Source organism: Hippichthys cyanospilos, chromosome 3 (genome assembly GCF_059441005.1).
Source record: "Hippichthys cyanospilos isolate Australia breed blue-spotted pipefish chromosome 3, RoL_Hcya_1.0, whole genome shotgun sequence".
NCBI lineage: Eukaryota > Metazoa > Chordata > Actinopteri > Syngnathiformes > Syngnathidae > Hippichthys > Hippichthys cyanospilos.
The window spans coordinates 21,927,930-21,949,067 of record NC_142371.1 but is presented as its reverse complement, the minus strand read 5'-3'; the positions used below and the strand labels follow the sequence as shown (position 1 = coordinate 21,949,067).

Sequence of the window (21,138 nt, the reverse complement as noted above, 5' to 3'; positions counted from 1 at the left end):
TACAATAATAAAAATACACGTATGTAATCTTCCCTCTTTACGTGATTAAAAATTTACATGTATGTGCTTCAACAGGTTAAGCTTTATTGGAAAATGGATGGATTACAATGTGACACACTCTTGCAATGGACAAAGTGGACATGCATGCTGCTATAGAATTTACGGTAAGGAGGCTCCCTATAGCGTTTATACATCTATATATCAATATCAATTATATTGAAGAAAATTTGACGCATGAAAATGACAGTATTCAGTGGAGCGTCTCAAGGCACAGAGAGGCTCACAGGCACGCACATTTCGCATGCACACATATTACAGATAGTCGTATATATTCATTGCACCTGATTTTTGATTGTTTCAGCATGATTGCAACACACCAATTTCTTGATGTGCTTCTGGATTTCTTTCATCTTCAAGCCGTATATGATCGGATTGAACAGGGGATTGTACACCACTGTTTGTAGAGTCAGAACAAGTCGCACGCTTTTCGGAAGCACCGACTCCAGAAGCCCTATAATTACGTCAAAGACTATCAGTCCGATTGTGGCGATTAAAACAATCAGGTGAGGTAAACATGTATCAAAAGCTTTTTTCCGGAGTTCTCCGTGGCTACAATAGACGGCCATGAATATCTTGATATATGTAAAGGAGATGAATAGCACAGGCACGAGGCCGATATTTGCTATACTAATTATAGTCCACACACCGAGGATTGCTGATAGCGTACAGTGAATCTTCATCATTTCAGCATTGCAAAAAAATCCCCCCAAAGTCAAGCTGCAGATTTTTTCTTTGGATTGAAGGGCAACGGTCACTGACATCTGACAGGCTGGCAGAACCCAGGCCAGAACCAAAAAAACGCTGACATTGGTTCTGCCCATGGTAGTTGAATAATGCAGAGGCCTGCAGATGGACACGTATCTGTCATAAGACATGACTAACAACAACATGATATCAGAACCACTTAAACTGTAGAAAAAGAAAACCTGGACCAAACAACCAGAATAAGAAATGCTCTGCCGGTGAGATAAGACGTCAACGAAGAGTTTGGGGTAGATGGCAGTGCTGAAAAAAAGCGAGTTGAGAGACAAAGCCGCAATAAAAACGTACATGGGTTTGTGAAGGTTCCTGTGAATCCAGATCAGACAAATAATTATGCCATTAAAGACAACAATGAGAACATAGAGCGTCAAAAAGAACACCAAGTAAACATATCTGTACTTGTTCACGTCTACAAAGCCATCGAGAGTTAGCACCAGAGTAACATTGCGTTGCATTATGACAAGCGCACAAGACAAATAATGATGCAAGGTACAGTAAAGAGATGTGACCCAAGGATCCAAGATCTGAAGTGCTGGTGAGGAACAGCTGCAAATATAGAAATAAGAAAACATCCAGCGGATGATCACAATGATGACGGCTTGCGATTGGTTGTCCTGTTGAGGAGGCGTTCTGGTCCTTCCCTCTGGAGCCTCCAAAGGCTCAGAAAGGTCAAAACCATTTTTAAGTTTTTGCTGGACAATACCTCTTTTATGTTACTTTAATGAATTCATCAATCCATTTATTCATTCATCCGTTTTTTTTCTCCACTAACCCATTGGTTTCCAAACTACGGTCAGGGGTTCATTTGTGTCCCGCCATCCACATTGTTGCAATCAAAGACGTATACTAAAATTACATTTTGACTCGGCCCTCAATGCTATTTAAAAAAAAAAACAAGTAACAAAAATCTTTGATGGTGGACAGCGTTAGAAGAGTGAGAAAAATAACACAAATTCACATCATCACCTTTAACCGAAAGCCTTGAATAAGCAGTTTTTTTTTTTTAATAACTGCTTTATATAGTCTATGTGTAATTGAGTGCATGATTTACTTTTACCATTTTAATGAGTAACGTGAAAAAAAAAATACTTCTACTGTATTTATCTGTATACGGCCTTCAGAGGAAAAAGTTTGGACACCCCTAACCGCTTCTCAATAGCACACACATGCACCCTTAATGGGTACAGCAATAATGTAAAGCACAGGTGTCAAACTTAAGGCCCGGGGGCCAGAACCGGCCCGCCACATCATTTTATGTGGCCCGCCAAATGTTGATTTGATTTTAGCTAAACTTGCAGATTGTCTTCAAAAATAATTATTTCCTGTTCCTGATCTATCTTTTGAACAGTTTTTATCGGCCTGTTTTCAAAACTACGTAAAGCAAAAATGGCGTTTATTAGACACGTGTTTTTCTATTTTTAAGTCCTAAATTTTCAGGATTTTCGAGAAATGAAACCGGTACGTTAAAATTGAAGCTTCTTTAGACTATTTTTACATTTATTCCGGCACTCTAACAGACACTATAAGTACAATGCGGCCCACGATAAAAATCAGTTTGACACCCTTGATGTAAATTCATGAGTTCATATATTATATGGACATGAAGGCTTTGGGATGCTTTTATTTTGAAGTTGTTCCTGGCTGCATGTCGCAGTGAACAACTTTAATGACCCGTACTTTTGAGTGTCCGTCAGCCCATCACAGGAACACAATATAGCTCTGAAATGACTTTCTATCAGTAATTAAAGGCGCCAAAAATGATATAATCTCGCGAAAATTTTATTGCACGCCCTCTGTTGCCAGCATTTTGATTGGTTTTGTAATTAGCAGCAGCGTCCGGCATAAATTAGCCACTCGCAAGCATTGCTCAAGTCACTATCATCCTCCAAAGTGGCTGCATAGGCATCGATTTTTTTTTTTTTTTTCTAAATAGGTCTCATCTGAAGTGTAGTGTGAAACACAATAGAAACCCAACACCATTTTTTTCTGGATACTGTAACAATAAGATAAAAATAATAATAATAGAATAACATATGTTTTTAAAACTGTAGATAATTGTGTTGTTTTTTTTCTTCTATTTTTAAAAGATAATTAAAATTGAAAGGAAAAGTCTTCTTATTATCTGATCATTTTTAAAGGAAATTTGCGACTTCCAGAAGTTTGAAATAAAGTCTGCTTGGGAGCAAGAACAATGAAATACTGTTTAAGAATTTCGATATTTTGTGGTTGTGTTTACAGTTTCTGAATTCATATATTTTATAGATTTTTTTTTCATGTCTGTAAAGTGGTTCAGACTGCTTCACGATTGGATTGGATAACTTTATGCCTTCAAATTATTGTATGCTAAGTTTTGTGTAATAATAAAGTCGACACGAGGCACCATATTCATAGTATTTTCATCAAATATGTTAACCTCATATACGGATTTCATCCTTCATATAATCTTCAAAACATTCAATCCAATCCAATCTACTTTATTTAAATAGCACAATTTTAAAGAAATGCAAGGTTTCTAAAGTGCTGTACAGGAAAAATACACAACAAAAAACAAACACAGTAAAAAAATAATACAATAATATCAAGTATTTTTTTTTTTTTTACTGTCAGTGATCTTGTCGGTCATCATGGAGTTGTTAGAACGCAAACAGACACAACGTGGACATTCATTAACCATTTGATAATGTTTGCTATTGTCATCTCACACATAACTCACATACAAAGACATTACCAACGGAAATGAACAGAATAAAACGAAAAACAAAAATTAAGAGAAGAAAAGACCAAAAATGGATACCACGATTCACTAGTTTGCATGTTCAAAAGGGAGTAGGATGAAGTTCAAGAATGTGTTGAGTCCTAACCCTTGTTTTTTCTAAATTATTACTTTATATTCAGATACTAGGTTAATTATATACTGTAATATTAAATTGATAATTGATTGATTAAATTGTAATTTTAAACTTTCAGAACTAAAACAAATACACACATCTCTTAACATTGCGCAATATTCAACAGAATCTCAAGTCAATACCTGATTCATGTATTTATGTAACATCGCCATTTTAAACTTTGCTTTGAAAGCAGTAAATCATTCTTTTTCTTTTTTTCAATTCCATTTGGTAAGTATAGAGAGCACCTTTAACAGGAACACACATTTCTGCTTAATTTAGCTTTTTTTTTTTTAAATCACTTGTGACCCTCAAACCGTAATAACGGAATCTGATTTAAAAAAAAGAACACAACAACTCAGAATACTGTGGCAAAATTGGTTATTTTGTGTTTTATATACATTATATGCAGAAACAAACACATACACACACACTGACTCTTCGACACTCACACGCACTCACGCACACACCTAATCCGAGACACACGGGTTTACACGCACACAACCATATCCGTACTCAACCATGGATGCACAATGTCAATTTTATTTTCGTTGATTTTTTTCATAGTTTCAAAAACGATTGCAACAAAGAAACAATCTCTTGATGTGTTTCCAGATTGCTTTGATCTTCAAGCCGTATATGATCGGATTGAGCAGAGGATTGTACGCCACTGTTTGGAGAGTCATAATCAGTCGCACGGATTTTGGAAGCGCTGAATCCAGTAGCGCTACGATGGTGTCAAAGGCGATCAAACAAAAGGTGGTAATCAAAACAATCATATGGGGGAGACATGTATCCATTGTTTTTCTCCGAACTTCTCCTTGGCTCCTAAAAATGACCATGATTATCTTAATATATGTGATGAGGATGAACAGAACAGGGAAGAGAGCATTGCTTATTAAAAATGTAAAAGTCAGCACGACGACAGATCTTGGTATCATACAGTGAATGTTAGTCATTGTACCATTGCAAAAAAATCCCCTCACAGTCAAGCTGCAAATACTTAGTTTGGAGAGGATAATAATGATCACCAATGTCAGAAAGGCAGGCACAATCCAAGACAGTGCCAAGAAAACAATGACGCTGGTTGTCCTCATTGTAGAGGAGTAATGCAGAGGCCTGCAGATGGATATGTATCTGTCATAAGACATGATTACCAACAACATGATGTCCGAACCTGTTAAAGTATAGGAAAAAAAAAACTGGATCACACAACCGTAATAAGAAATGCTCTGCTGGTGAGACAACACGTCCACAATAAGTTTGGGGTAGATAACGGTGCTGAACAAAACTGAGTTAAAAGACAAAGCTGCAATGAAAACGTACATGGGCTCATGAAGGTTTCTGTGAATCCAGATGAGACAAATCATAGTGCAATTAGAGATCACAATGAGAACATAGACCACCATGAAGAACATAAAGTATACATATCTATACTTTTCCACGTCTACTAAGCCGCCCAGACTTAACATCGGCGTTCCGTTATGTTCCATCATAACAAGCCCGCAGGACAGATATGAAACAAGATAAACAAATCACCCAACTGTCCACCTTCATGCGGATGAAGTGCTCGTCAGGAGGAGCTGCAGGACTAGATTAAGAGGACATCTAGCTGATGATATGAATATTGACCGTCTGTGATTTGTCAGCCTGCTGTGGAGGCGTTGTGTTCCTTCCCTCTGTGGCCTCCAAATCCTCAGAAGGCTTGAAACCCCTTCGAACGTCTTGCTTTGGCCTTGAACAACAATATGTCAGTTGTTGTTATTTCATAATGCAACACAACTACACCTTGGAACGAACCCATACCAGGGCTCTAGTCCAGCTCACTTTTATTGAGTTCAAGCCAAGTTTGTCACAAAAGTCTGAGTCAAAGTCAAGTCCGAGTCACAAAGGTCTGAGTATGTGTCCAGTCTAAGTAGTGCGAGCCTCACAAAGGTCTGAGTCACATCCGAGCCCAAAATCTTTCGAGCCTGTCCCAAACTTAAGATGACTAGACGTTTCAATTTAAATGGGACGGTCCCTAGTCTGAGCCTTGTATCTCATGTCTCTGTGTTTTTCCTCTTTAGTCCCTTTCACACCAAACAGTCCAGGAATTCTGAGTTCCTGGTCGCGGGGGTTCCAGGTCCGAAGTTTCTTGTCAGCGGCTCACAAGCGGAGGGCGTAGCCTATTCAGACGACTGTTGACGCGAGAGGATGGAGTGGAGCTTATGGGATTCCCGAATTGTTAAACGGCGAGTCCTAATTTTGCTGTCTTCCTACTAAATCGCACAACACAACAGGACCAATGCGTAGTCAAGTCTCTTTATTTTTTTTTTCCCTCTCGCAACACCGCTCTCTCTCTCTTTCTTGCACACGTCACTCAAATGCGTTAACTAAGAGCACATCCATTCAAAACAGAAAACAAATGTAAATAAATGAAAGCACCATCCATACTAAATAATATGTTACACAATCCATCAACCTCTCTGTGGGACATCGCCTTTTCTTGGTGGAGGGGTTTATGAGTCCCAATGATCCTCGGACCTAAAGTTGTCTGGGGCTTTATGCCCCCGGCAGGGTCACCCATGGAAAACAGGTCCTAGGTGAGGGACCAGACTAAGCACGGTCCATTGACCTCCACGATAGAAATAAATGGATATAGTTGGACTTGCCTCCACTCACAGCTTGGGCTCTGGTACCTGGGGATTCTCCCGAAGGAGCTGGACGAAGTGGCCAGGGAGAGGGAAGTCTGGACTTCCATGCTGAGGCTGCTGCCCCAGCGACTCGACCCCTGATAAGCAGAAGATAATGGATGGATGGACAATCTATTAGCAAAACTCTGAGTCGCTGTCGGAGCAAGCGCTTTCCCACTTCTAGCGAGTGCTTTGTCACGGGAAGCCAGCTAAAAGTACAAAGTGAAAAGAATGCAGAACAAATTTGCAGTCTTTCTCTGATCGGCTGTTGACCAGGAAATACAAGATAGAAGTTTTTAAGATATACGTTTTATAATTCCCTATTTAAAGAGGTTCTTTAAGTAAATGTAACCTCAGCAATACTTTGTTTTACTTGTAGAGTTTGTAACAGATGAAATTTAGACAAATTGATGAGCAATCAATGAGCACTGGATCCAGCAAGAAACTGAAACCAGGACTGAAAAAGGGAGCAACTATAAATAAATCTCCGGTAAAGTCAGCTGTGCAATAGCTGTGAATGACAAGAGAACATTCAGCTGAACATGTTTCTCCAATGCTTGGTGGTGCTGTAAATTGACTAGAGTCACATTGACTGCAGGATGATTGCAATTTGTTCTATAAAGATGCAGCAATGTAGCAGATAAAAATCCATGCCAGTTCAATCATAATTCAGTAAACAAAAAGGAGCGTTACTGGGTGATGAACCTTCGACGGACATCTGAAATTAATTGATTGATTTCAACGTTATGAACATGCTTTTGCAAAAAAAGAAATGCTTGCATCAGTGATCAATAGCTGAAATTCATTTACACTGTGTCAAGAATATCTCTAATTAGCTGTTTTCTGCTACCTGTGTCTCACACCTAGGATGGTGTAGACCACCAGTTGATCTAGACCACCAGTTGATCGATCCTTGGTCTTATGAGAGATCTTACGGCCGGACCACAAGAAATCCTTCGAGCAGGTGAGATTGATGCAATTATCAATCTTTGTAGCATCTTGTACGAACATAATGCCAATTCTTAACATGTCTTATCATGTGCATATCTTTTCCTTCACCCTGTTCATGCTGCATGCCACTATGGTTGTTTTATAAATCTCCATATATTCAGTTTGAAATTTGTTACTGTGTTCTCTTTGAGTATATTTACTTTAATCTTTGATGACTCCACAAGAGAATTCATCATCTTGACAGACGTTATTCTTTCATTTGGCTTACGCAATCTATATTTTTGCATAACACAAATGTTTGTCTGTCACGCATGAAAAACAAGTTTGGCGTGAGGGATTACTGTAACTATGTATGACCCAGGGATCACAGTTGTGTTTGGCAGTCCGGTTTCTCCCAAGAGTGAATATCACTGTGACCACCGGCTCATCATGACTCGCCCCCTGAGGCTGACCTTGTTTTTACACCATCATTACATCACTCCCTGGTCCTTTGGCATGGAGCATTGCACCGTTACTATCCTGTGGGATCAGTCAAGTAGCAAAACCAAGATAATCTAAGAAAGGAAAACAAACTTGTGATTACTCATTTGTTAATAGTTTTCTCTGGCCCATTTTAATATTTGTCTCTCCTTTTGGACTATAGCGATACATGTACACAGATTTTCTGGTACAGAGTGTTCAGTAGTACTAGGTAGTATTGCAATACATTGTGAACATAATATATAGGAGAACTGCCGGACTCGTCACATGACTTGAATCAGATTTGCTTACTAAAACCTCATTAAAGACTGAGATTGACTGTTACTACACTTGATTGAAGTCTTTTTCCAGTTGATAAAGTTAACGTTGAACAAACTATGCCGGTTTTGAAAAGGACATTTTTTTTTTTGTAATTCGCACAAACCTGGAAATCCACTGAAAGTGCATAGTGAGAACTTGTGGCGGTTTGCAGCTAATGCTATCAGTTAAAGCTGTTTGGCATCTGACGTCAAGATGTTTTTACCTGGATTCTACTGTCTATAAAACGATGATGAATCACACATGCAAGAAAATCAGTCGGCTCTGTAGAAGAGTGGTTAAAATGTGTTAACAAAATGTGTTATAATTAGCTTGCAGGAATGTTAGTTAACAGTAAGTTCTGCAGCCTGAGCCTCGCCATTTGTTGATTTCTGATCAAGTAAAAGCTAATTAAGTGTGCCTAAAAATTGGGGAAAATACATGATAAATCAGGTTTTCAATTTGTCCAAAATTGAGAATATTTCCGATTTTGACTGGCAGTAAATGAGCCCGACATGGGCTAAATTTGACACCTGTAGGGTGTACCTCTTGACCTCCTGTTTTCAAGCATTTAGAAGGGACGGCAGCATGACATATTGAGTTCTGCAGCCTGGGCCTCGCCATATGTTGATTTCTGATCAAGTAAAAGCTAATTAAGTGTGGCTAAAAATTGGGGAAAATACATAATAAATCAGGTTTTTAATATGTCCAAAATTGAGAATATTTCCGATTTTGACTGGCAGTAAATGAGCCCGACATGGGCTAAATTTGACACCTGTAGGGTGTACCTCTTGACCTCCTGTTTTCAAGCATTTAGAAGGGACGGCAGCATGACATATTGAGTTCTGCAGCCTGGGCCTCGCCATATGTTGATTTCTGATCAAGTAAAAGCTAATTAAGTGTGCCTAAAAATTGGGGAAAATACATAATAAATCAGGTTTTTAATATGTCCAAAATTGAGAATATTTCCGATTTTGACTGGCAGTAAATGAGCCCGACATGGGCTAAATTTGACACCTGTAGGGTGTACCTCTTGACCTCCTGTTTTCAAGCATTTAGAAGGGACGGCAGCATGACATATTGAATTCTGCAGCCTGGGCCTCGCCATATGTTGATTTCTGATCAAGTAAAAGCTAATTAAGTGTGCCTAAAAATTGGGGAAAATACATAATAAATCAGGTTTTTAATATGTCCGAAATTGAGAATATTTCCGATTTTGACTGGCAGTAAATGAGCCCGACATGGGCTAAATTTGACACCTGTAGGGTGTACCTCTTGACCTCCTGTTTTCAAGCATTTAGAAGGGACGGCAGCATGACATATTGAGTTCTGCAGCCTGGGCCTCGCCATATGTTGATTTCTGATCAAGTAAAAGCTAATTAAGTGTGCCTAAAAATTGGGGAAAATACATAATAAATCAGGTTTTTAATATGTCCAAAATTGAGAATATTTCCGATTTTGACTGGCAGTAAATGAGCCCGACATGGGCTAAATTTGACACCTGTAGGGTGTACCTCTTGACCTCCTGTTTTCAAGCATTTAGAAGGGACGGCAGCATGACATATTGAATTCTGCAGCCTGGGCCTCGCCATATGTTGATTTCTGATCAAGTAAAAGCTAATTAAGTGTGCCTAAAAATTGGGGAAAATACATAATAAATCAGGTTTTTAATATGTCCGAAATTGAGAATATTTCCGATTTTGACTGGCAGTAAATGAGCCCGACATGGGCTAAATTTGACACCTGTAGGGTGTACCTCTTGACCTCCTGTTTTCAAGCATTTAGAAGGGACGGCAGCATGACATATTGAGTTCTGCAGCCTGGGCCTCGCCATATGTTGATTTCTGATCAAGTAAAAGCTAATTAAGTGTGCCTAAAAATTGGGGAAAATACATAATAAATCAGGTTTTTAATATGTCCAAAATTGAGAATATTTCCGATTTTGACTGGCAGTAAATGAGCCCGACATGGGCTAAATTTGACACCTGTAGGGTGTACCTCTTGACCTCCTGTTTTCAAGCATTTAGAAGGGACGGCAGCATGACATATTGAATTCTGCAGCCTGGGCCTCGCCATATGTTGATTTCTGATCAAATAAAAGCTAATTAAGTGTGCCTGAAAATTGGGGAAAATACATGGTAAATCAGGTTTTCAATATGTCCAAAATTGAGAATATTTCCGATTTTGACTGGCAGTAAATGAGCCCGACATGGGCTAAATTTGACACCTGTAGGGTGTACCTCTTGACCTCCTGTTTTCAAGCATTTAGAAGGGACGGCAGCATGACATATTGAATTCTGCAGCCTGGGCCTCGCCATATGTCGATTTCTGATCAAATAAAAGCTAATTAAGTGTGCCTGAAAATTGGGGAAAATACATGGTAAATCAGGTTTTCAATATGTCCAAAATTGAGAATATTTCCGATTTTGACTGGCAGTAAATGAGCCCGACATGGGCTAAATTTGACACCTGTAGGATGTACCTCTTGACCTCCTGTTTTCAAGCATTTAGATGCGATGGCAGCATGGCATATTGAAAGTCATTCCGTTTTGACAATCAGTGCAATACTTTAGCATCCTAATGTTTTGCTTTTGTACGCTTTTTCTGATAATCACTCATCAAAAAGCCAGAGTTGGATCACAATTTCCCCCAGGGGTTAAATACAACGTTGTGTAGGATTTAGACCGTTTTTCATTACGGACTGCAGGAGATGCTGCAGGTGCTGCATTTACATTTGTCCGTAGCTACTATATAACAAACATGACTGCCTCCGGAAAAGTCCCACCCCCGTGTAATATAATTTAATTTAATAATCTGTCGGTCATTAAGAACACATTCATTTGCACGCTTTTGAAATTTACAATCATTTAGTGTATTCCTTTTTAATGAAAAAGGGTCTAAATCTTACACATTGTCCCTTTAAGGCCTTCGGTATACATTTGTGATTCATAACGTTACTGATTTAATGTATGTTTGGAGCGATGACCCCCCCCCAAACACTCACACTTTAAATTTACAATTAATTCAGTAATAATGCACAAGCATGTATTCTTCCCTTCTGACATAATTCCACATGTGCTTGTATGTGCTTCACCAGATTAATCTTAATTGGATTACAAGGCTCCTCGAGCAGACACTTGAAGTGGACAAAGTGAACATAAACGCGGCTACAGGAAGGACGTGGTGTGACGGTAAGGAGGCTCTCTTGTTGTATATCAATATTCTATCTAAATTTGATCGGTGATTCTCGTTTGGCAGGTTGAGACTCAAAAATAGGTCGCGGACAGGAATATAAATACGTATAGGTGGTCCTTGTTTTGTGACAATACATACCAACACACACCGCTTTTCATTATTCATTGTTTTTTATTTGTTTCTTTCCTATACAAATACTTCATTTGCTGCGTTAGTATCTTACTATAAAATGTGACATACTGTACATATTTTTAAAGGCAATTTCAAAACCGCATTTGAAACTGGGCCGACAGTTGACAATAGGAAAAGAGTGACAACAGTTGTGAACCGCTGCTTAATGATTAATATTGACAGAAATGTTAATTCATGAGTCACAAGATGAAACAATACCGAGGAATCTTTAGGTGTAATTTTGTGGGTAATGTATACTCAAAATAAAATATCCATATTCAACTTTTTGCGCGCACCTCCATGCCCACAATCAGAGACAAAGGCTCACACACATAAACACGAAGGCTCACAGGCACACCGACAAACGCACACGTGAAAAAAATACCCTCACAAATACACACACATAATTGCAAACAGGAAAGGCTCACATGCACTCAGAAGAAAAAAAGAGTCACAGAGACCATCACAAATGCACAGTATGATCCCCTGAACAAAGCTCCCAAACGGGCAAGTAAAAACTCAAAACCCTATTCGGGGACACACACATATTCAAACAGACTATGCATACAATTTTGCGTCCATAAACACAAATGAAATGATCTTCATTCCACTTGATTTTGGATACTATCAACACTATTGCAGCACGACAACAATCTCTTCAGGTGCTTCTTGATTTCTTTCATTTTCAAGCCATAGATAAGCGGATTGAGCAGAGGATTGTACACCACTGTTTGGAGAGTAATAATCAGCCGCACGCTTTTTGGAAGCACCGACTCCAGCATCCCTATTATGACGTCAAATGTCATCAGACTGAAGGTGGCCATTAAAACGATCAGATGGGGTAAACACGTGTCTACCGCTTTTTTCCGGACTTCTCTGTGGCTCCGATAGGCGACCGTGAATATCTTCAAGTATGTGAAGAGGATCAACGGCACAGGGATGATAGCTGTGGTTAACAGACTGATTAAAGACAACAAAAGAAGAGACAATGGCAACATACAATGAATCTTTATCATTGTCGCGTTACAGAAAAATCCCCCCAAAGTGTAGCTGCAGATTTCTTGTTTCGACTGTATGTCAACTATCGCCAACATCAGACAGGCAGGTAGAATCCATGCCACAGCCAAGAAAATGCTGACAGCGTTTCTGCCCATGGTGGATGAATAATGCAAAGGCTTGCAGATAGACACATATCGGTCATAGGACATGACTAACAACAACAATATATCCGAACTAGCTAAACTGTAGAAAAAGAAAACCTGGACCAGACAACCGAAATAAGAGACAATCTGCTGCTGCGACAAGACATCCGCGATAAGTTTGGGGTAGATGACAGTGCTGAACAAAAGCGAGTTGAGAGACAAAGCCGCAATGAAAACGTACATGGGCTCGTGAAGGTTCCTGTGAATCCAGATCAGACAAATGATTATGCAATTAGAGACAACGATGAAAACATAAAGTATCAAAAAGAACATCAAGTAAATATATCTGTACTTGTCCACATCTACTAAACCATCGAGCCTTAGTGTTGCGTTCTGATCCATCATTGCAAGCACAAATATGATGCACGTTAAATAGAAGATGCAGCTCCTGGTGTAAGTTTCCACCTGGATGCTGATGAAGTGCTTGTGAGCACTGGATGCAGAGATAGAAGTCGGAAGACACCGAGTTGATTATTAGGATGTTGCAATTGGCCTATCGATAGAGAAGGCGTTCTGGTCCTTCCCTCTGTGGCCTCCGAATCCCCAGAAGCCTCAAAGCTTCTTGGAACTTCTTATCTTAGTCCTAAACATGTTAGAGTTGTATTTTTTTTCATGTTTGTCCCCATAAAATGTTTTTCACCATCAGCCCGTTTTCAAATAGGGTTTTATTACCAAGAAAAAAAATCATCAAATTAGTGGCGCCCTGATCCCATATTGATATTGAATATTGGCCTAATTCCCCAATATGCAATACAGCTGTCTCGGTTTACATCCAAAATTTGTGTCTTAGCACTCGTATACAAGCAGCTCATTACTGATGCTGCGCCTACTCATGGGTTTTCTGAGATGTTGCACCTCTATGAATAGTATCGCTTGATCCAGTCTCTTCTAATATTTCATGCTAAAAAAAAATTTAAAACGTAATTGCCCTCTAAAGCTAATGACTGCTTGGGCCCCTCTCAGCTGCAACAACCAAAATTGGCTGTTTTCTATGACTGCTGAATTGCTGTAGCTCAACATACCTGGAAGGTTTTTGTGCATGAACGCCCTTATAAAAATTAGGCCACGGCATTTCACTTAGATTCAAGTCTGGAATTTGAGTAGGCAACTGAAAAAATATTTGTGTGTGTGTGTAATTTTTTTTAATTGTATTTTTCAGCCATCTGGAAGTGAAATATCTGATGTTTTCAAAACAGTGCTCCCTCGTTTTTTTCCCAGTTAATGGGGACTGAAAACCCAGCGCGAAAAGTGAAATCCACGAAGTAGGAACCCTATATCGCATAGGTGTCAAACTCAAGGCCCGGGGGCCAGATCCGGCCCGCCACATCAATGTATGTGGCCCGCGAAATCCTGAGCAAACTTCAAATTTTTGGTTAAAATACTAAATTTGCAAGTTGTCCTCAACATTAAAAAATTTGGGGGTAAAAATAACAAGCGTTTTTTGTTCCCAATATCTCTTCTGAACTGTTTTTACCGAGCTCTTATTTCAAAACTAGTAAGAAGTGTGACAAACACACTTAAAATGGATTTGATTTCACAATTATACCGGCCCTCTGACAAAAATTATAACTACAATCCGGCCCCCGATAAATATGACTTAGACACCCCTGCTACATAGTAACCGTGCTGTTTTCCCTTCCTGTTTCCATCTCTTGGCCATAGTCAGGGAACACAAAGAACGAGTGGAGCCAATAGCTGATCAAGGAAGCAGAGTTCATGCTCGAAATTCCAATGTATTACAAAAGTGCCCCAAGCAAACATCTTTCCAACGTTGTCTTTCGTCCTCGCCGCTCTTTTTTTTATTCTTTATATAATTAAGAGTTTTTGTCATGTCGAATGTAGTAAAAAGACTTAAGGATCTAGAAACCCTTAAAAATACAATGATATCGCTCAAAGTTGTTTTGAGCCTTCTGAGGATTTGGAGGTCACAGAGGGAAGGATCAGAACGCCTTCTCAACAGAAAGACCAATCACAAAGTGTCATCATCACGAGCATCGGTTTAACATCGTCTTACTTCAGTCCTGACATCTACTGCTCACGAGCACTTCTTCGGCAACGAGGGGGACACTCAGACCAGGACCTCTGTGATTCATTCACCTTGTGTCATATTTGTCTCGTGTGCTTGTCACGATGGAACAGAATGGAACAGTTTTGATAAGTCTTGATGGCTTTGTAGATGTGGACAAGTACAGATATATTTACTTGATGTTCTTTTTGTCAGTCTATGTTCTTGTCGTCGTCTCTAATTGCACTATTACTTGTCTGATCTGGATGGACAGGAACCTTCACGAGCCCATGTACGTTTTCATTGCGGCTTTGTCTCTTAACTCAATTTTGTTCAGCACTTGTATCTACCCAAAGTTTTTTGTGGATGTCATGTCTCACCAACAGAGAGTATCTTATCACGGTTGTTTGTCTCAAGCTTTTTTTTTCTACAGTTTTTATAGTGCTGACATACTGTTGTTGTTATCCATGTCTTATGACCGATATGTATCCGTTTGCAGGCCTCTGCATTATTCATCCATCATGGGTAGAACCAGCGTCAGCATTTTCTTGGTTGTGGCCTGGGTTCTGCCTGTCTGTCAGATGTCGGTGGCAATTGCCTTGCAATCCAAACTAAAAATTTGCAACTTGAATTTGCGGGCATTTTTTTGCAATGCTACAATAACTAAGATTCACTGTACGATACCAAGGTCTCTTTCTCTGTGGACCTTAATGAGTGTAATGGGCTTGGCCGTCATGCCTGTGCTGTTCATCTTCTTCACGTACATCAAGATATTTATGGTCGTTTATCATAGCCAAGGAGAAGTCTGGAAAAAAGCCGTGGATACGTGTTTACCACACCTGATTGTTCTAGTGACTGCCATCGCTTTGGTAGTCTCTGATATCATCTTAGGGCTACTGGAGTCAGTGCTTCCACAAAAAGTGCGATTGATTATGACTCTCCAAACAGTGGTGTACAATCCTCTGCTCAATCCGATCATATACGGCTTGAAGATGACAGAAATCCGGAAGCACTTGAAGAGATTGTTCTTGTGTTGCAATAATGTTGATATGATCCAAAATCAAGTGCAATGAAGATAACGTTCATATATTTGGCCATGCATGCATGCTTAAACCGTGTAAAGTTGTTGTGACCCGTGTGGGTGTGTGTCTGTTTCAACAAAATATCTGATGTTGTATAATAAAAATATCTCCCAGAAGCACCAGCCACCATACATTTTCTGGCAAAATCGAATTTCTTTCATGAAATTGCATTCATTTATAGTGCAATCAAAATTTCAAGGTAACAAATATTACTGAACTAATTGTAACGTTTGCCTCAGTGGATTCACTGATTTGTGGGTCAATTTTAATCCATGTGAAGCATTTTGTTCATGTCATCTATTGGTCATCCACTTTTGCAAGTAGCAATGTTATTAATGTCATATTTAGGCTCATAAAGTTAAAAATATTTTTGGATCCCATCATAAGGCGTCTTAATTATTCTTGAGGGGTACATTTTTAATAGTTCACGGTCTGTTTTTTCTTATTTTACATAGATTGTTCCTGCCATATTGTTGAATAAAAATGTATAAAATGAATATATATTTTAAATTTACTGCCTATGGTAATAAAATGTTCAATGTCAAAAGGTAAAAGGTATTCGTATTTGTTCTCAGCACCAATGCAATAAAACTGGCCATTTAAAACAATACTGTTAATGTTCTTTTTTTGAAATGAATTGTGTACTGCTCCCGTCTTGGCATTAAACATCATTAAATTAGATTTACTGATACCCAAACTGTTGAAAATTTGCTGTGATTTTGCAGTAAATTATTGGAAACATTTTGTATTACTTTCACAGTAATGAATACAGCAATAGGCCTATCCTGCAAATGCATTTACAACAACATACTGATAAATGGATTTAGCTGTAAAATCCAAGGCTCCTGAAATTAACACAGGTATTCATTGTAATATTAGAGGGTAACTTAAATACAGTAATAGGGGGGTGCTTTGCAAAATATATTTGAGAGGCAGTGCGTTATGTTTTTCATTTAGAACCTGAGCCGGTGGACAAATGCAGGTTGAGGTCAATTTTCATCCATGTCTAGAAAGTTGCATTTTGTCCATAAATAGCACTATACAAATAGGTCTGATTGCATGCTTGATTGATTGAAGAGTGCTGTCCAAAGTTTGACAGGTTAAACAGCCTCCTCTCCTTCCCGTGGTTGGATATGGTGATAAAGTGATTTTCAAGGAAGAGAAAAAGTTGTTTCACCTAAAGAACTTTGTTCGCAAATAATTTCACTGTCACGATACACATCATATAGGATCCTGCCAAAATTCAGCTCCTTGAGGCAGCTTTCTCATTCTAAACACAGTGATGCCTTGAGATTTGATTTGTTTACCGCACTTTTAACTGAAAATACTCTAAAGTCATCTTTTCGCATTGAAAATAATGGAAATGACAGTGAGCAATCGCCAATAGATTCATATGCGCAGGTTGCCCAATTCAACCTGTGACGAATATAAAAAGAATCGGCACATTATTTTGCATTTTATTGACTAAAATATATTGTATGTACTGTATGTCGTTGTTGATTATGGTCACAATGTTAAATAGAGCAGCAAAGCAAGCCAATTGTTTGCTCTCCGCCCCCTCATCAAATGGCTATTCATATCTTAAATTTGTGGAACAGTAAGAGGAAAAAAACAGCTTTTTAAATTCTTAGTCCTTGGTTAAAATGGTGAGAAAAGGTCATTTCCACATGAGAAAAATCCCAAACATTTTAATGAACTGTCCATCTTAAATTTCTACAGAAATTCTTTCTGTGAAATTTGGACTTTTTTCCTGTGTGTAACGCCACCGAATGAAGACATTAGACAGTTGGGAATACTGTAAATGAATATAATTTCATGACAGAATAATATAACGGTCGGTTATAAATGTACTGCAGGTTCTGACGAGTTTTTTTACCGCGCGGCAGCACTGATTTTGTCGGTCATCATGTAGGTGAGTTAGACACTTATTAGACATGCAATGAAGGTCAAATTTCTCATCTGACACATGTGAACATACAAACATACACAGGCCCACATCCACCACCTTGCTCACCCACCCATACATGCTCAAACTCTAAAGTCATTTTTCCGCTACCTCTTTTTTCTAATCTCAACATGATTACAACAAAAGAACATCCTCTTGATGTGTTTTTGGATTTCTTTCATCTTCAAGCCGTGTATGATCGGATTGAGCAGAGGATTGTACACCACTGATTGCAGAGTAAAATATATATACAGTATATATATATATATATATATATATATATATATATATATATATATATATATATATATATATATATATATATATATATATATATATATATATATATATATATACAGTATATATATATATATATATATATATATATATATATATATATATATATTTAAATAACATAAGCAAGGGACGCTGTAACATCGGGGTCCACTGTGATGAGGATGAAAAAATACTCTCACAGTCAAGCTGCAAAAACACTTAGAAAATAAGTGTTTGTTTTTTTTATGTCAGCAGTGTCTGACACCTACGGGATGATGTGGACCCCCAGGTGATTGATCCTTTGTCTTCTTGGAGATCTCACGGCCGGACCACAAGCAGTCCCCATGCTGCATGTCACTATATTGCGGAGAGTCACGCTATTAAGGTTTCCTGCATGCCGGATAAACGAGGTAACTATAAATGCACTTGCCATGGACGCACCTTGGACGTCCATTACTGAAGTACACATATTTACTTAAATCTCAAATGATTAAAACTCATACAGTAACTGTAAGTTTAAGTGGCTGTAGTCTTGCGAAAAGCCACGGTTATATTAGCGGCGTCCAGAAGTCAAATTCAAGTGAAGCCAGTAGGTGGGTGCTTGAGAGGTGATGCTACTTTGCGGTTTTTCACTTATCACGGGGAGGGTTCCCAGTCACCATTAAAAAGATTAAAAAAGAACGATGACTGTATTGGCCATACATGCACACAGAGTTTCTGAGTACATGTATCGAGTGTTCAGTAGTACAAAGTAGTATTGTGATGCAGGGCCTTTGGTAGGTCAATAATTATTCACAACATTGCTGATTTTAACACATAAAAAGCACACAAATAAACCCAAAGGATCACAAATGCTCCTTGGTACAAAAGTGTTTAAATAATTCTTCTTCTTTTTTTCCTTTTTGCTTTCAACCAATCAAATCTTTCCAATAAAATCAAATCTAACAATCAGGTTGTAATATTTTTTTCTTTACGTTCTCTTTTTGTCAGAACAACCATTGCTTTACTCAAAGAACAAACGCAAGATATTTATTATTTCCAAACATAAAGTTTCAACCGGTGTCATTATATTAAGGCCTCTGGTATTCATCAATAATTCATAACCTCACTGATTTAATGTATGTTTGGAGCACTGGAAAAACCACACACTATAAATTTACAATTCATTTTGTAATAATCCGCAAGCATGTATTCTTCTCTTCTGACATGATCCCACATGTGCTTGTATGTGCTTCAACAGATTAATCTTAATTGGATTACAAGGCTCCTCTCACAAACGCTTGAAGTGGACAAAGGGGACATAAACGCTGCAACAGGAAGGACGGCTGCGGTGTGACGGTAAGGAGGCTCTCTTGCTGTATATCATTATTACTGTATATCGAGATTTGATCAGTGATTCAGTTGAGATTTAAAAACGAGACGCGGACAGGTAGAACAATACATATATGTGGTCCTCGGTTTCCATAAAAATGCACACCGCTTTTCATTAGTCATTGTTTTTTGTTTCTTTTCTATACAAATACTTCATTTACTGTGTTATGTTACTGTAGAATGGGACATACTGTACGTATTTTTAAAGGCAGTTTAAAAATAAATTTGAAAATGGGTCAACAGTGCACAGTGGGAAAAGAGAGACCCCCTGCATCATGATTCATATTTACAGAAATGCAATGAAAGACTAACAACATGGACCAATACTGTGTAGCTCTTTTGGTGTTGGTAATGCATTTTTTTTAAATACTCTTAGTAAAATATACATATTTGCCACCTCCATGCCCACAATCACAGGCTTACACACATACCCACAGACCGAGACACACACGAACGTGATAAATACACGCAAAAATGCACATAAACACATAAGGCTCACATGCACTCAGGCGCAACAAAAGAATCACAGAGATGATCATAAATGCAAAGCACGATCGAAGCCGAACAAAACTCCCAAAAGAGCAAGGAAAAACCCCAAACCCCATTCGGAATACAACGCATACAAACATGCGTCCGTACACACAAATGAAGTCATCTTCATTCAACATTATTGCAACGCAAAAACAATCTCTTCAGGTGCTTCCGGATTTCTTTCATTTTCAAGCCATATATGAGCGGATTGAGCAGAGGATTGTACATCACTGATTGCAGGGTATTAATCAGTCGCACACTTTTCGGAAGCGCCGACTCCGATAGTCCTAGAAAGATGTCAAATTGTCTGAAAACAATGCTGATCAGTAAAACAATCAGGTGGGGTAAACATGTATCAATTGCTTTTTTCCGGGTTTCTCCGCAGCTACGATAAACAACAACGAATATCTTGATGTACGTAAAGAGGATGAAGAGCACAGGGATGACAGCTATGTTCAAGACACAAATTAATATCCACACAGTGAGAGACTTTGGTATCATACAGTGAATCTTAAAAATTGTAGCATTGCAAAATAATCCCCTCAAAGACATGTTGCAGATTGTCAGTTTAGACTGCGTGACAGCTATCACCGACATCTGACAGACAGGCAGAATCCAGGACAAAATCAAGAAAAAAACCACACGAGCTGTACCCATCCTAGATGCATACTGCAGAGGCCTGCAGATGGACACGTATCTGTCATAAGACATGGCGATCAATAACATCATGTCAGAACTTCCTAAAGTGTAGAAAAAAAAAGCTTGGGTCACACAACCGGAAAAGGAAATGCTCTGCTGCTGCGACAGGACATCCACGACAAGTTTGGGGTAGACGCAAGTGCTGAACAAAAGCGAGTTGAGAGACAAAGCCGCAATGAAAACGTACATGGGCTGGTGAAGGTTCCTGTGAATGCAAATCAGACAGATGATAGTGCAGTTAGAGACAACGACAAGAACGTAGACTGACACAAAGAATATCAAGTAAACATATCTGTACTTGTGCACGTCTAAGAAGCCATCAAGACTTATCAAAACTGTCCCATTCTGTTCCATCGTGACAAGCACACGAGACAAATACGACGAAAGGGCCGAGTGCCCACCTCGGTGCTGAAGAAGGGCTCGTGAGCAGTAGATATTGAGACGGACGACAACTTTGAACTGTTGCTTGGGATGGTGCCAGTTTATGATTGGTCTTTCCGTTGAGAAGGCGTTCCGCTCCTTCCCTCTGTGACCTCCAAATCCTCAGAAGG

At 38.8% G+C, this 21,138-nt stretch overlaps 6 protein-coding genes across 6 annotated transcripts in view; 2 read left to right on the top strand and 4 right to left on the bottom strand.

Annotated features, from left to right (window-relative positions):
- The window catches only part of LOC148426273 (sialic acid-binding Ig-like lectin 14), a 32,497-nt gene that overhangs the window by 8,432 nt on the left and 2,927 nt on the right, over nucleotides 1-21,138 (top strand). The window contains exons 11-17 of the mRNA XM_088409470.1: nucleotides 76-164; nucleotides 4,326-4,469; nucleotides 5,777-5,941; nucleotides 7,250-7,346; nucleotides 11,208-11,301; nucleotides 18,239-18,396; nucleotides 19,227-19,324. The gene's annotated coding sequence lies outside the window, so the exon portion shown is untranslated. The remainder of the gene's footprint in view (nucleotides 1-75; nucleotides 165-4,325; nucleotides 4,470-5,776; nucleotides 5,942-7,249; nucleotides 7,347-11,207; nucleotides 11,302-18,238; nucleotides 18,397-19,226; nucleotides 19,325-21,138) is intronic.
- Nucleotides 333-1,277, bottom strand: LOC148426278 (olfactory receptor 11A1-like). Its single transcript, XM_088409643.1, has 2 exons — nucleotides 916-1,277; nucleotides 333-609 (listed from the first exon to the last, which is right to left on the bottom strand). Exons 1-2 carry the CDS (start codon nucleotides 1,275-1,277, stop codon nucleotides 333-335), a joined length of 639 nt encoding a protein of 212 aa, XP_088265769.1.
- Nucleotides 3,335-5,203, bottom strand: LOC148426277 (olfactory receptor 5F1-like). The gene is made up of 4 exons (XM_088409642.1): nucleotides 4,830-5,203; nucleotides 4,301-4,535; nucleotides 3,617-3,635; nucleotides 3,335-3,342 (listed from the first exon to the last, which is right to left on the bottom strand). Exons 1-4 carry the CDS (start codon nucleotides 5,201-5,203, stop codon nucleotides 3,335-3,337), a joined length of 636 nt encoding a protein of 211 aa, XP_088265768.1.
- LOC148426276 (olfactory receptor 5F1-like) lies at nucleotides 12,079-13,020 on the bottom strand. Its single transcript, XM_088409641.1, has 2 exons — nucleotides 12,665-13,020; nucleotides 12,079-12,352 (listed from the first exon to the last, which is right to left on the bottom strand). The coding sequence occupies exons 1-2, from the start codon at nucleotides 13,018-13,020 to the stop codon at nucleotides 12,079-12,081; spliced, it is 630 nt and encodes a 209-aa protein (XP_088265767.1).
- Nucleotides 14,809-15,891, top strand: LOC148426275 (olfactory receptor 1-like; the record flags this gene model as incomplete). Its single annotated transcript, XM_088410354.1, has 2 exons — nucleotides 14,809-14,866; nucleotides 14,951-15,891. Coding segments are annotated over 2 exons (864 nt in total), but the record flags the coding sequence as incomplete, so codon positions are not given.
- On the bottom strand, nucleotides 20,015-20,941 carry LOC148426274 (olfactory receptor 10J5-like). The gene is made up of 2 exons (XM_088409640.1): nucleotides 20,580-20,941; nucleotides 20,015-20,273 (listed from the first exon to the last, which is right to left on the bottom strand). Exons 1-2 carry the CDS (start codon nucleotides 20,939-20,941, stop codon nucleotides 20,015-20,017), a joined length of 621 nt encoding a protein of 206 aa, XP_088265766.1.

Coding starts and splice junctions, on each gene's coding strand:
- LOC148426274 (XM_088409640.1), bottom strand. CDS start 20,941: ATGGAACAGAATGGGACAGTTTTGATAAGTCTTGATGGCTTCTTAGAC. Junction 20,274..20,579: donor ATGTCTTATGACAGATACGT/GTCCATCTGCAG, acceptor TGTTTATCGTAG/CTGCGGAGAAACCCGGAAAA.
- LOC148426278 (XM_088409643.1), bottom strand. CDS start 1,277: ATGCAACGCAATGTTACTCTGGTGCTAACTCTCGATGGCTTTGTAGAC. Junction 610..915: donor ATGTCTTATGACAGATACGT/GTCCATCTGCAG, acceptor CGTCTATTGTAG/CCACGGAGAACTCCGGAAAA.
- LOC148426276 (XM_088409641.1), bottom strand. CDS start 13,020: ATGGATCAGAACGCAACACTAAGGCTCGATGGTTTAGTAGATGTGGAC. Junction 12,353..12,664: donor ATGTCCTATGACCGATATGT/GTCTATCTGCAA, acceptor TCGGAGCCACAG/AGAAGTCCGGAAAAAAGCGG.
- LOC148426277 (XM_088409642.1), bottom strand. CDS start 5,203: ATGGAACATAACGGAACGCCGATGTTAAGTCTGGGCGGCTTAGTAGAC. Junction 4,536..4,829: donor AGATACATATCCATCTGCAG/GCCTCTGCATTA, acceptor CATTTTTAGGAG/CCAAGGAGAAGTTCGGAGAA.